Below are 15,026 nucleotides of genomic sequence, written 5' to 3' on the forward strand. Positions count from 1 at the left end.
GGGGGGGGGGAGGGGGTGGGGGGGGGGGGAAATGGGGCAGCCCGGGGGGAGGGACGCAGCCCGGCGGGAGCCGAGCATGGAGGCCGAGGCCGCTCGCGGAGCCGCAGGTAAGGGGAGCCGCGGCCGGCCGGGCCCGGAGCCCGCTCGCCTCCCTCGCTGGCCTCCGCGATGGCCCCTCCCCGCGTGTAGGGTTTCAATGGCTGGGCTGGCCTGAGAGCTCGGGGCCCCAGCGCTGCAAAACCAGACCGTAAACAGCGCGCCGCGGCCAGGAAACTTTCCCCGGAGTCCGCGCCAGGGCGCCACAAGCCGCGCACCTGTCGCCGCCGGGGAACGAGAAGGGCGGAAGGCCCGGGGCATTGGCTGCGGGCGCTCACCCCCGGGAGGGGTTAGTCCTGGAAGGGTCACGGTCACGGCCACGGCTCTCCGGCGCGTCTCCGGGGCCACCCGGCATCCAGACCGCTGACCCCGGCTTGGCGAGCTCACCGCCTTCCCATAGCCTTGGTGGCCTTGTCTGTGAAATGGGAACCGCACGGTGGGGGAGAAATCAGTAGAGCAGCTCGGGTTACAGCGGGCGCCTCTGCCCCCCGCCACCCCCTTCCCGGCCTCTGTTTTGTCCCCGGGCATCTTGCGCGACGGGCGCGCGGCCCCCAGCCCAGCAGGCCAGCGGGGGACTCTGGATTTGAGGGCACGCCCCATCCCTGCCCCCCAGCCCCCCTCCTCCCGCGAGCCCCAGGAGGGGCCCTGCCCGGTCCTGTCTCCGGAGAACCAAGCAAAACGGTGCCACTTCTGACTCTGAAGCACGTGGAACAAATCCCCAAAGCGGTGGTCGCCAGTTCCGCAAAAGGAGTGTTTGCAAGGGAGCTGGCGTCTGGGGGTTGGATGCTGAGAAAATGCCTCTTTGCCCCCTGCATCTTCTTCCTCGCGCGGGAACCGGAGGCTGGAAGGGCCCCGCGGCCGGTACCTCTCGACCTCTGGTCCCCTACGCGTCCAGGCCGGCCACGAGGCGCGCGGCCACAGTTGAGCAGCCCTGCCCCCACGTGCAATCCAACCCCAAACTGGACGCTTTCTCCCGCCACACATTTTTGTAAGGAAAAAAAAAAAATCAATCTTATTGAAGCTCCTCTGCTTTTTATTGGAAGCCAACAGGCGCAAAGGACTGGTTTTAATGGCCTGCATTTAAAAGCTGTGACTTTGAGTTGTTTTCCCCAGATTTCGAGTGAGTTAAAGAGAGAAGGTGGCCACTAGCCAATTGTATGAATTTTCCATTCCTTGTGAAAGTTTTCACTGGTCTAGAGATTGAGAAATGGTTTTTCTCTGTTTTTAGAGAAGGCGATGATACTGTTTCGTTTTTGATATTCCCCCCCCCCCCTCCCGTGGTCCTTTCTGGAAAGTTGGTAGCCATGGTTGTGGATAAGGAGTGCTGCTGCCAGTTTGTTTGAGAACTGGGTCAAGAAACACAAGTGGCTTGCTCTTCTGATCTCATCCAACACATCCCAAAATGGAGAGGATTTTGCCCACTTAGGGACTTACTGTACAGAACTATTTCCTTTACGTTCAACACTTAGTGGGTGCAGAGTTGCTCAATCCATACCTTCTCCCTTCCCTTCCTCCTCTGAGTGGTACCATGAGTCAGAGAGTTCTCCCAACTATGGCCTTCGAGCTGTGCTTATCCTACCAAGTCTTTTCTATGTTTCATGGGAAAAGTCATGGTAACTTCATCTTCTGGAAAAGTGTAGTTGGCCTAACCGGTGTAAGGATTTTCCTGTATTTCTTTCAGCATTTGCTGTGGCTTTCATGGTTGCTGATGGACCAGAGGACACACAGCGGTTCCACATTAATCATTTCCACATGTGCTAGAGCCTAATGGGTTGGAGTTTTATGTAGCTGAACCATTGCCTGAGCTTTGATAGCCCGTTTCCAAAGAGGGCTTGAACAAATCATGTCTACGTTGGAATCCTTTTTCCTTTCGCAAGGAAGCATTAAACTAAGACTGACGCTTTCAGATAAGGCTGTGTCCCGGTCACCACTTTAGCCCTATAATGTAGGGAAAGGGCAGGTGACATTCCCATGGGAGTTGTGTTCTGTATCTAGATGATCCTCCTCAATATTGGAGCTACGCTCGGTAATTCAAGACATGCCCCAGGGGGCCACACACACATACACACACACACACACATTCTCTCTCTCTCTCTCAGAGTTTGTATGTGTTTTTAATTTCTCTGATGCTGAAGACCCCTCTTAGGTTCCAGGAGCCCATCTGCTGCTATCATTTTAGCTTGGAGCATCCTGGAGAAGAAAAGGGAGGTCACACGTGATCTAGTTCTGTACTCCCCTCATCCTTCACCTTGAATTTCCCTCATCTGTAAGATAAGGACTTGACCTACCTCAGAAGGGTTACCTGAGACCCTGTGCTCATCACAGCCGACTGCTGGGCCCAGGGTAAAATTTAGGGTCCCTTGCAAGAAGGCCGTTTGTTTTGCCCCCATCCCTTCTGTTTACACCCAAATTGAAGTGTTTGTGAGATATGCCTGTTGGATGATCTCCATTCAGTTTAGTGTTCCAGGTAAGAAAAGTTCGGTGTTGGACGTTTGCACTGGAAATCAAGCAGAGCTTTATAGACAGGAAAGCAAGCAAGCAAGGAAAACTCTAAAGGATGGGTTGACTCTGAAGCTTGGGTCGAGGGAACAGGGACAGTGGTGATGCCAGTGAAGGAAGCAACTTTCAGAGGGCGAAAACGTGAAGCAGTCTAGACACAGTGATTTCAGAATGTTCCAGAACATGCCTCTCGTTGGAGATAACTGAAGAGTTAGTCAGAAACACTAACCGCGGAGTGTGGGAAGAATCTAGAAAGGCCTAGAAAGTGCCTGCCCTGAGCTCTGTTGGGGACCCCAGGAGGCCTGGCGAGGGTGTCCCCTGGGAAGTGGGAGGAGGAGAGAGCTGAGGGCATGGCCTGAAGGCTCAGAGAGGGTGAAGTTCTGATATTATGAGACACGGACCCAGAGGAGGAGAGACCAGAAAGCAAAGAGGCCTCTGGCAGGGCCGGTGCTGAGAGAGGCTGAGGCAGGTGCAGACCTGGGTCTGCTCAGAAGTGGGTCAGGGCAAGGGAGAAATAACTTGCCTAAGGTCACTTGCTAGGAAGTGGCAGGGTTGAGATTCACATGGGGGTGGTGGTAGTGGTCTGAGTCCACAGAGAAAGGAACCTGTCATGATGGTGATGTTTGATGTGGAACTCCCCCCCCCCCCCAAAAAAAAAGAGTGTAGGCTCTGGAAGGAAGTACTCCATGAGTCAGTACCTAAGGAATCCAGTACCTTCCTTAGGGAGGACCTCATAGGAACACAAAACTTAAAAAAAATAAATCAAATATCAATCAGCCGTTTTGGATCTTCTCTAGGTATTGAAGGTGTAGAAGGGTTCCCATAGAGGCGTGTGGCAAGTCCGAGTTTCTGGAAGCAGGGCCTCATTGGGGGCAGTGGGCAGGGGGCTGGGCTGGCCACTGGGACTCTTGTCGTTGTCACTAAGTGCTTTCATGGCCCTTGGTGAGTCTCCATCCCTTCATTAGGAAGGAAGGGAAAGGACGGGATGGTCTCTAAAAATCCACTTGGCCGTGAAGTTTGTCAGCTACTTCCCACCCAACCAGACTGTAATCTCTTTGAGGGCAGGACCTTCATTGATCTTTCTTCTCTAGTACCTTGCTCTTACCTGGCACATAGAAGCTACCTGAGCTTTGAATGGAGAAATCATTTCCCGTAGGAGCTGGTGAAAGCTTTTGTTGGTCGTGTGGTTGTAGGATTACTGGGGAATTTTCTGCAGATTGGGGGTATCAGGATATGGGGTGATACAGGCTGGCCTGCCGTCCCTGGGGCAGAGTGCCCCTGAACAGTGCTCTGGTCAGTGCATCCCTTGGAATACCTTTCCAGGGTCCTGCTAGTCCTGGGAGACCTGGTCCTGAGAAGGTCCTCCTAAAGGCTTGGGCATTTCATGTTACCTCCCCAACCCCTTGGATATAATGATATCCATGCTAGAGATGCTTCTCACTCGCCTCCAGTTCTAAACAAGGGCTGTATTATGTCTGTGTTCAGTGGGGATCTCCACTGCATGAAGCCAGACCAGAAATGACTGGTGTTCTGACCTCCTGCCATGTCTTGGCAGGATGGAGTGAATGATCAAGTGGCCAGGACTCAGGCTGGGTGGTGGGAGGGCAGTGGGCACTGAGGTGTTGTCTTTCTGACCTTTGAAACCCTAGTCTGCTGACCGGCTGACTGGCCTGACAGCAGTTGGCTCCTGTCTCCTCTGATGACATTCTTATTTGTAGCTCAGCCTTGGGAAATTCCAAACAGAGGATTGTAGAAAATGACTGTGTTTTCTGCTGTGGCATGTGGTATAGAAAGAAAAGTCAGGGCAAAATTCAAGCACATTCGTTGGTCAGATGCCCCCCCATGTCATGTGACTTTTAAAGTCAGGGTTGCTGGGTTGCAGGGGGGTGGGGGGGGTGGCAGTTAAGACTGACTGTCAGTAGCAACTGAGGGTTGGGGCCTTTGAATAAGGCTCATTAGGATGTAACAGCTGTGGTTTGGAAATTCCATGCCTTTTAGTTCACCCATCCTCTGTTGTGGGTTTTCTTTTCCAAGGCCTGCCATCAGCAAGCTTGGGTCGGGGCGGGGGTGGGAGACACAGCGTGTGTGAATCCAAAGGCCACTGTCTGTTGACATCCAGGCATGACGTTCCCACCCCACTCTGGCCCCCTGGGAGCTCTCTCACATCAAACCCTTTGCATTCCCCAGGCCCGGGCTGTGGCCTCATTTCCTACTTAACCCAGTACCTATTGTCTCTCCAGGCACAGAAACCATTTCCAGGGCTTCTTTGCTCCTCCAAAGCAGGGCAGCCACAGGGCCACTGGGACCCAGCTAAGGCAAGGGCTGGGGGGCCCAGGGGAGTGCCGAGGGGGAGCTCCCATCCCTGCATGTGTTGGGGGCTCCCAAGGCCCAAAAAACTCTTCTAGACCGCTCAGTTTCCTTGACTTGCAGAAATTAAGATGAATGTGTTTTTCTTGGAAACCGAGTTTCTAAACACTACTCTTGAATTCCGTTAAGACAGAGAGAAAGCTGTGTTCATTTCTTCATTGCATTTTGCTGAAATAAACCCTAATCGGAGTCCCTGAATATTTGACTCAGTGGTAAGAGCTTGAGAAGTTGATGTTGTGGAGACTTCCCCATTGCGTAAACCTTCTTCTGATGTCCCTGTCCCGATCTCTTCTGTTAGATTGCTACTTCGTGGACTATTATTATTATTTTTAAAAAGATTTTATTTATTTATTTGAGAGAGGGAGAGAGAGCACACAAACGGGGGGTGGGGGGCAGAGGGAGAGGGAGAAGCAGGCTTCCCCCTGAGCAGGGAGCCCGATGCAGGGCTCGATCCCAGGACCCTGGAATCATGATCTGAGCTGAAGGCAGATGCCTAACTGACTGAGCCACCCAGGAGCCCCAACTTCGTGGATTATTTTTGCTGAGTGTATGTATGCAGGTAGAGGGGTATAATGCACAAACAGTGAATTATAGTTGGCAGTTTGTTTTGACCTATATGTCTTCCAACAAGTAATTTCTGTAAGGCGTGTGTATTGGCTACATTTGGGCTCTTAGAACATCTTGGAAAAAAAATTATTTTAAGCTGTACAGAAAGAAAGGTATTGCTTTGTGTTTTTCTTACTACATGAACACTGAATAGAAATATTAAAATACTAAGAAATATTTGGGGTAATGAAACAAAATATGTCCTTCTGCTAAGGCATAGTCTAGTTACTTGTTGATGAATATCTATTGTTAATCATAACAATGAAATATGAATATCAACAAATCATCTTGTTTTCATTTCTTTTATATTGAGATCCCCCACCCCAACCCTTGCCCTAATTCTATTTCTTCTCTCTCCTATTTTGAAATAGGATACCTATGTTTCTATTCTTTTGGGGGCTAACTTAGAAATTTTAATATGCATGTTAACTCTAATTCTGAAATTAATGAATTTTAAACCTCTGGAATCATCTAAAGGCCTTAGAGGGCTTTCATTCCACTTATCCCCTTCCCAGTTTATGTGCTGTTGGTATGTAGCGCCTTTGTTCTATGATGATTTTTAATTTCCTTCAGTTAGATTTTTGTTTCGAATGGTCAGCACTGGCTTAGATTTTATCCACTTGTATATTATTTTCTTTGCTCCCATTCCTTCTTCTTCTTTTTAAAAGATTTTATTTATTTATTTGAGAAAGAGAGAATGAACAAGCGAGCATGGGTGGGGGGGTAGGGGCAGAGGGAGGAAGAAGCAGACTCCCCACCAAGCAGGGAGCCCAACGTGGGGCTCAATCCCAGGACCCCAGGATCATGACCTGAGCCAAAGTCCAAGGCTTAACCAACTGAGCCACCCATGTGCCCCTGCTCCCATTCCTTCTTAATTAACTTCCTCTTGAGGTTATTTTCCTTTCTCCTGAGGTGTATCCTTTAGAAATAACTTTAGTGAGGATTTTCTGGTAGCAAACCCCCTCAGGTTTTGTTTTTCTAAACATTTCTTTATTTGCCCATGTTCTTGGAAGTTACTTTTACTAGGTGGAGGATGAAAGTCCTTTAAAAATGTTCTTCCATGATATAGTCTTCCATGGAACACTACATCAGAAACTAATGATGTAATGTGTGGTGACTAACATAACATAATAAAATGAAATAAAAAAAAATGTTCTTCCATTGTCATCTGACTGCCATAATTGCGGTGGAGAAGGCCACTGTTGGTCTACTTGGCATTGGAGGATCTGTCTTTGTCTTCTGGCTGCTTTTATGGTTCTATTTTTGTGTTTGTTGTTTTGCAGATTGACCACAGTGTGTCTAGGTGGGTATTTCTCTCTCTCTTTTTTTTCCTGCTTTGGGGATTGGTTGGGATTCTAGTATCTGAGGATAGGTATCTTTCATCAGTTATGGAAAAATTTCAATCATTTCTTCAAATCTTCACTCTTATTCATCCTATTTTCTCCTTCTAGAACCTCAGTTAAGATTGTTACTGGACCTTGTTATCCTACTTACCCTCTTTCTTAACCCGCCTATCATATTTTACACCTGTGTCTTTCTATGCTGCATTCTGGGCAATTTCTTCAGATATATTTTCCAGTTCATCAGCTATTTAAGACATTCATTTCTAGAAGTTCTACTTTCTTTTTCCCTAGAATCTTATTGGTCAAACAGTAATTCTGGCTCTTTACATTTCCTATTTAAATTTCTTTAGCCATATTTACTATCCTTATCTTCTATACTGGATAATTTCAACATCTAAGTCTTTGTGGGTTTGGTTTAGTTTGTGCTGACCCTGTTGTGGCTGTTTATTTCATGCAATGTTCAGAGATTTTTTTTTTTTTTGAGCAATAGTAAAGTTTATTGAGTGATAGTACAAAGCTCCCGAAGAGGGAGGGGATCCGAGAGGTTCAGCAGTTTTTGAAATCAGGTCTGAATGACCCCAGAGCTGATGCCTTTCCCTCATGCTCAAACTTCACGGCCTGTGTGGCTCAGTACTGGGGAGATCTGACAGAGTGGCATCCTTTTGTGGGTGCTTCATCTATCTTTTCAGATGGGCTCATTTCATAAAACCTTAAGGAAAATACTTAGTATTTTAGAATAATGTACATCTTATTCTTTCTGTTGGCACGTGCATCGATTTTCCCCTTTGGAAAGAACTAGGATCTTAGCAGACTTAAGCTGCTTCCAATGTTAGCTTATAAATCTGTCACAAGTTGAAAACTCCCAGTAGAATTTCATTGACTTATGTGGAGGGGAGGGGTTAGAGTAGGAGGTCACCTTGGCCCCTCACCCCACACATCCAAGTAGCAGTTAGTTCTGCCATGTCTACCGCACATCTGGCTCACACCTGCCATATCTTTCTTCTCATCTCCACTGCCATCACTGATCCAAGCCATTGTCATTGCCTGCCTTAACCTGCATCATCTCTGGTTTGGTTTCCTACTGTGTTGTGCTCTGGAAGAAGCAGTAAACACACGTTCCAGCTATCATGTCCTGTTGGGGACCTTTCAGCAGCCTCCTCTTGCATTTTCCTTGAAACCTGAAGTCAGGAACAAGGCCAGGGTCCTGTAACTCTGCCTGCCTGCTTCCTGTGATTCTTGCCCTTCTTCCCTTGGCCAGCCATGCTGCAGGCACACTGGCTGACCTTTAACTCTTGGAATCCCTCTGCTCCTTTCTTCCTCCTGCATGTCTGGGGGCCCTTGCCCCTGCTCTGCACAGGGCTGACATTTTATTCTTCAGTCCTCTGCTGAAAGTTGCCTCCAGATCGAACTTCCCCAGTCATCCTGTCTCCTGTCTCCCCTTCCCTTCTCCTGCCATACCATATGAGTGTTTAACTGTTTTTGTGTCTCCCTGACCAGGCTGTAAGTTCTATAAGTGCAGAGACTGTTTCTGCTTTTTTGTGAGAGTATTGCCTGGCACCCCTAAATGATGGCCATGATGTTTTATGTTACACATTTTAATAGCAGAAAATTTTGCAAACCTTGGCTGTGGGGTTGGTATTGAATGTGACCTGGGTCTGATTAGAACTCTTCCTAGGACCCTGGGCTGTCAGGAAGACCTTGGTCTAAGTGGATGTCACCCTTGGGTAGGGACCCTGGGAGCAGGTGTCATAGAGGCTTCATTCAGGGTGTTACTATATTATTATTATTATTAAAAACTCACAGAAGCTCTTTTTTTCCCTCCAAGCTTTAAAATGGCTTACCAAAAGGCATTGCACACTTAGTCTGTCCACTTTTGACTTCAGCCACCTCCCAGCCACTGCTATCTTTGTTTGGAGTGTGGCTCAGCTGGACGGTGGGCAGAGATGGGCATCATTGCCCTGTGATGCAGGTCGTGTGAATGCATCCTCTGTAGGTAGCCCACTTAGGCCACACCAGCCTTGTCATTTAACCCCTTGTGAATTCACGTCCTTTTACTTCTCACAAGGTTTTCAAAGTACATGTTAAAACGTATGACGATAATTTTCAAAAGACTCAAATAGACCTTTCTCCAAAGAAGGCATACAGATGGCCAGCAAGCCCATGAAAAGATGCTTAACATTACTAATCATTAGGGAAACGCAAATTAAAACCATAATGAATACCACTTTGCACCCATTAGAATGGCTGTTATAAAAATAACAAACCCCAAACCCCCACAAAAACCAGAAAGTAACAAGTGTTGGCGAGAATGTGGAGAAATTGGAACTCTCATGCACTTTTGGTGGGAATGTCAAATGGTGCAGCCACTGTGAAAAACAGTACGGTGGTTCCTTAAAAAATTAAACATAGAATACCATACGATCCAACAATTCCAGTTCTGGGTATTTACCCTAAAAGAAGGGAAAGCAGGGACTGAAAGAAATATTTTAAATCCATGTGCATTGCAGCATTCTTTGCAATAGCCAAAGATGAAAGCAGCCCAAGTGTCCAACAACAGATGAGTGGATAAACGAAATGGCATTTTTACACACACACACACACACACACACGCATACCCACACACATATACACATATTATATAATGTAATATTATTCAGCCTTAAAAAGGGTATTTTAAGCAGTGCTGTGCTGAGTACTAGCTGCCATTTGGTGCTGGTAAACAGTGTGTGGCTCTTGACATGGTATAAATTAGTAAGCAGGGGCGTTGGTAAAGGCTGTGCTGGAAATCTTAAGATCTGCATTTGAGTCCAGCCCTACTACTAATTTTCTGATTTTTGAACTTCTGTTTCCACATCTGAAAAATGGGGTTAGTGCTTTGTGTGCTTTATTGACTTCAAAGGGTTGATGTAAGTTTCAAGTAAGCAAGGACTTGGGTGAAAGCCCTTTGTAAACTGGAAAACACTCTGCGAATGTAAGGTGTAAAAGGGTATATATATATATATTTTTTAAAGGGTATATTTTAATGCGAGAACTCATTGTTAATATTCTAATACTTTTTCTCCCAGCTACTACTTTTTTAATTTATTTTTTATTGTTTTAAGTAATCTCTACGCCCAATGTGGGGCTCGAACTCACGATCCCAAGAACAAGAGTCATGTGCTCTTGAGACTGAGCCTACCAGCTGCTGGATAAAGTTTAGAAACTTTATCCACAGAGGCAGAATATAGGTGTTTTTTTTTTTTTTTGCAAATTTTTTTAATTTAAAACTGAGCTGGTACTGATTTTGAATAGTCGTATTTGGCGTGTACCTCTTCATCTACTTTTTAGCTTTACACAAGAGTCCAGTGCCCTTATAAAAATGTAGCTACCTCGATACATTTCCAGTTACCGGGGAGTAACTGCCTTCTCCCTAAGTAAATAATTTTTTTAGGTTTAAGGTAAACCCATTCTTTTCCATCCATTCTCCTTGCATGGTAGTCTGGGTGATGAGTCTAAGTTCTATGCGGTGTGTACAACTTAATCTAGAACCGGGTTGCGGAGACTAAGGACTGGTCTATTTTCAGCTCCCTTTGTTGCTTTGCCCAGGGCTGGGTATGCCAAATAGAAGCCGATTTTTTTTTTTGCTCTTCTTCAGAGATATTATTGTTTGCAGTGTAATAGATGAACAAATAGGGATACGATTTTTGGGTAGGTTTGGAGAAATGTTATTCTGTGAGTAATGGCTAAAAGCATTACGTTGATGAAGAGTTATTTTTCTTCCTCTCATTGTGTGCTGTGTGGTTTAGGGCTCTGGTTCCACTCTGGGCGGTTGCTCTCCCCAGCATTTTCCCATCCGCTCTAGAGCCACCATTAATAGTGATGTCATTGACACTGGAGCTTGGTATATTGGCACCTGAGCATGTGCCAAAGCCTTCTTCCTTCTCAGTAAAGGTTAGACAAATATGACACCGTGGTGATGGCCACGCGGCACAGAGCGGCTGGGGTTCAGGGATGAGGGAAGCCTGAGCTTCCTGCAGTTGTCACAGTGAGGGCCCCTCTTCTGTTACCATTCATAAGGAGGCATATATGTGAGATGCTGTTTCGTCCCGTGTGCCCCAAACAGGGCGCGCTTGTCCCCTGATGTGACGCCTCTTTGTATGCAAAAGGAACAGTATGTTTCATTCCCCCCTCATATCCTTTTGAATGATGCAGGGGGGAAAATAGTTTTATCTTTGTATCATTTGCCTAAAAGGAAGGTGAACCAACGCTCAGATTACGAGACCTTCATATTAGAAGCAATTAGGATTACATAAACCTTTGTGTGGGTGGCACATAAAGTCATTTGCATATTTTAGCATCTTAGATTTGGGACAAGTGATTTATTCTCAGCCAAGGCAATGACAAGCTGCAAGTGGGCCAATACTAAATATGTGATAACAGAGCGACAGGCTCCCTGTCAGTTACTGGGGAACGAAACCTTCCCGCCACCACCTGCAGACCTTTCCCCAGCGTGCCTCCGTTCCCTGACAGTTTTGCTCATCTGCTCGAAAAATTCTAACATATTCTACATTCTGTCTTCCAACTTTTTTTTTTTTTCAATTCTTTGCTAAGAATACTTTGGCAATCAGATGCTCTTCAAAACCAACAAAAATATCCAAGTGTGTGTTTGCTTCACCTTCTGTTTTCTACTCTTTCTACACTTTTCTTGCCGGGTGGGCCACTGGGCTCCAGGCGTTTGTACCTTTGCTGTCTATCTGAGAGTGATGCTTCCTCCTGCCCTGACATTCCTCCGAAACACTCTTCTCTGAGGTCCTTGTCATCTGTCAGTTAGTGTTCTGGGACCAGGGGTCCTTGGTTAAGTGAGTTTGGGAAATAAATGCTAGATTTTTTTTTAAGATTTTATTTATTTATTTGAGAGAGCGAGAATGAGAGAGAGAGAGAGAGCACACGAGAGGGGGAAGGGTCAGAGGGAGAAGCAGACTCCCGCTAAGCAGGGAGCCCAATGCGGGACTCGATCCCGGGACTCCAGGATCATGACCTGAGCTGAAGGCAGTTGCTTAACCGACTGAGCACCCAGGCACCCAATAAATGCTAGATTAAGCAAACCCCACTGCTTTAGGATTTCTGAATGTTCCACTTGCTGATAGGCATGTGAGTTCTAGGTGCCCCGGCAGACCTCCTTTTTTTTTTTTTAAGATTTTATTTTATTTATTTTAGAGAAGGAGCGTGAGCATGTGGGGTGGGCTGAGGCAGAGGGAGAATCTCAAGCAGACTCCCTGCTTGAGTGTGGAGCCCGACAAGGGGCTCGATCCCACAACCCTGAGATCATGACCTGAGTCAACATCAAAGAGTCGGATGCTTAACCAACTGAGCCACCCAGGCACCCCTAAGTGCCACTGCGGACCTCCCTTTTGAAATGTGCTGGCCTTGGAAGCCCCGTTCACAGCCTTTCTTATGGATGCGCTTGGGAAAAGGCTGGAATGGCACGAGGAGAGTCATCGTGCTGGCTGTACAGACTTGGATTCTTTGATAGGAAGTAAATGCCAGGCAGTGTTTTGCACAACTGGGGGTATTTCTCACAACCGGTTTCCTCCCGCTCTCTGGAAGTAGAGCGTTCCCATGAAACCTCTCGTAAGCTGGAACCGTGTAAAGAGAAGAATCAGTTACCATTAATGTACACGGAAAAGATTTTGAGCATGCCTAGACCCAAAACTAACCTGTCTTAGACTTGTCTGATAGCTTAGGATGCATCTTGCTAAGGGATACATAAAATAAATCGAGATAAAGGGCAGATGCTCACGGACACTGTTCAGAGCTCTGGGAGCTTAGCTTGGTGCATGATTAGTTCCTGGGGAAGGAGCCCATCAGGACCACCTTCAGGGCTCAGCTGTGCAGTGTATCTATAAGAGCTTACTGCAGAACTGATGCTCAACACTATTTTTGCTTTTCACCTTTTATCATCAAAGCAAAAGTCCTCTTTGGATTTCTTCAGTTAGTGAAAACAGGGAGCTCTTTCATAAAAGTGAAGGGGTATCATTTGAACTTTTGGGAAGTGGAGGATACCAGTATATGCAACAGCCCTCCTTTTTTTTTTTTTTTTTTTTTTAGTTAAACATAGTCATCCTTTAAGTTAAACGTAGTTCTCAGTTTCAAGGCATCCTGTGGTGTGGTGAAAGCTTTGGAGGCTCAAGATGAAGTTTGCATTTGTAAATATGGAATTTTTTTTAAGACTTTATTTATTTATTTGAGAGAGAGGGATAGAGAGCACAACCAGGGGGAGAGAGGGGCAGAGGGAGAGGGAGAAGCAGACTCCTCACCGAGCAGGGAGCCCGACTCGGGGCTCGATCCCAGGACCCCGAGATCATCACCTGAGCTGAAGACAGATGCTCAACCACCTGAGCCACCCAGGTGCCCTGTGAATATGGAGTTTTAAAGCGTACAGCTCGAAGACACACAACTCTGGGATTGCACTGTGTGGTAAAACACACGTTTCTCTAGAAACGGGGAACCGGATGAATTCCTGGTCCGGAATTCTGAGCACCTGAGGCAGCTTTGACGAATCTTCTCCCTTTAGGTGCTGCCCTCATAGCCTTGGGTGTGTAGAACATGTGGGTTCAGAACTCCACAGACTCTTCTTGCAACATGCCTTGGTGTCTCCTGGTGCTCTTCTCTCTCTGGTTCCAAACTAGTCTCCAAGTTTCCTGCTAAGTCCCAAATTAGTCACTTAATTCCCTTTGGCAGTTTCTTCTATAATATGGATCCTTTCTTATAAGTTCCTTTCAGAAGAAAATTGATTTGTGAGGGAAAAGCAGACCACTGGTGTGAAAAATAAAGAAAAGCAAAAAAAAAAAAAAATTCTATATTAGGAATAGCCACCCTTAACCATTCTTGAAAAATAAAAGTAGAATACTACCTTATAATTTTGTGTCCTTCAGATTTTTTTCACATATTATGAGCAAGAGTTGTTCTTTTTTTTTTTTTAAGATTTTTTATTTATTTATTTAACAGAGATAGAGAGAGAGCACAAGTAGGCAGAGCAGCAGACAGAGGGAGAAGGAGAAGCAGGCTCTCCGCCGAGCAGGGAGCCCGATGCAGGGCTCGATCCCAGGACCCTGGGATCATGACCTGATCTGAAGGCAGCCGCTTAACCGACTGAGCCACTCAGGCGCCCCGAGCAAGAGTTGTTCTTAACTGTAATTCAAGAATGACAACCCACATGACTACAGAAAAATCAAGTGATTACAGTCAGCTTTTCCAGTGACATAATGCCTTGTAGTTAACTGATGGATAGATAGAGGCTTTCATTGAGGTCAAAATTCTCAAGAGCGGGGCTAGTAAAATTTAAAATATCTATTAATGTTTCTCCTAATAATAGTTCCATATGAGAAAAATCTCACTTTGCTAAAATGAAAGAACTTTGCTCATCTTTGTGGTGAGGTAGTAGTTAAGAGAATATTCTGCAAGTGATACTGAACGAATGGCTAAGTGCACAGCATTGACCTCTTTCAGGGTTTTCATTAATTGGCATTGCTGTTTATATTGGGAGGACCAAAAAGTGCTGGGAAGAGCATTAGGCTTTGCCGGACTGAGCAGCAGGGGCTGTCCCAGTTGAGGCTGTGGCTGATGGGCACTGGGTGACAGGCAGTGGCTCAGTGGGACGCCGTTCACGCCACCCTAGGAACTGGAACTTTGGTACAAAGATCCTGACTGATTTAAGTATTTTCCCTAGAAGTAGGCTTTACGAGGTACCACTTTGTTGTCGTTCTGGTGACTACAGCAAACATGCTTAAAGTGAATTCTTAAATTGGGGGCTCGTTTGGGGATTTCGTTTTCTTTACAGTCTGCAATGAATTATCATTTCAACTGTGTGCCTTTTTCATAAAAGCATTTTACATTGTACTGGAAAGATTACATTCTTTTGGCTTTGGAAAAATATTTCCTGTTCAGCTCAAGCCATTAAAGCCTGTTAGCATTTCACATCTGGAAGCCCCTGCCCAGAGTTGGCCTTCCATCCCCAGCGAGGGGAGCTTGGCCGCCCAGCTCAGCTCCAGAGCGCATGCGTAAAACACCCCCGACTTGTTTACTTCCTGGAGGCCCCTGGGCACTGCCCAAGTGTGCCTTTGCGGTGTGTGTGTG

The 15,026-nt window shown here is 46.4% G+C and overlaps 1 protein-coding gene across 1 annotated transcript in view; it reads left to right on the top strand.

The window, feature by feature from the left end:
* Positions 1-76: 76 nt before the first annotated feature.
* LOC110572186 (protein FAM169B) overlaps positions 77-15,026 on the top strand; it is a 66,448-nt gene continuing 51,498 nt past the window's right edge. Inside the window, exon 1 of the mRNA XM_044918302.1 lies at positions 77-107. Within this exon, the coding sequence (XP_044774237.1) occupies positions 77-107 (31 nt within the window). The remainder of the gene's footprint in view (positions 108-15,026) is intronic.

The sequence above is a fragment of the Neomonachus schauinslandi genome, chromosome 9 (assembly GCF_002201575.2).
Source record: "Neomonachus schauinslandi chromosome 9, ASM220157v2, whole genome shotgun sequence".
NCBI classification, from domain to species: domain Eukaryota; kingdom Metazoa; phylum Chordata; class Mammalia; order Carnivora; family Phocidae; genus Neomonachus; species Neomonachus schauinslandi.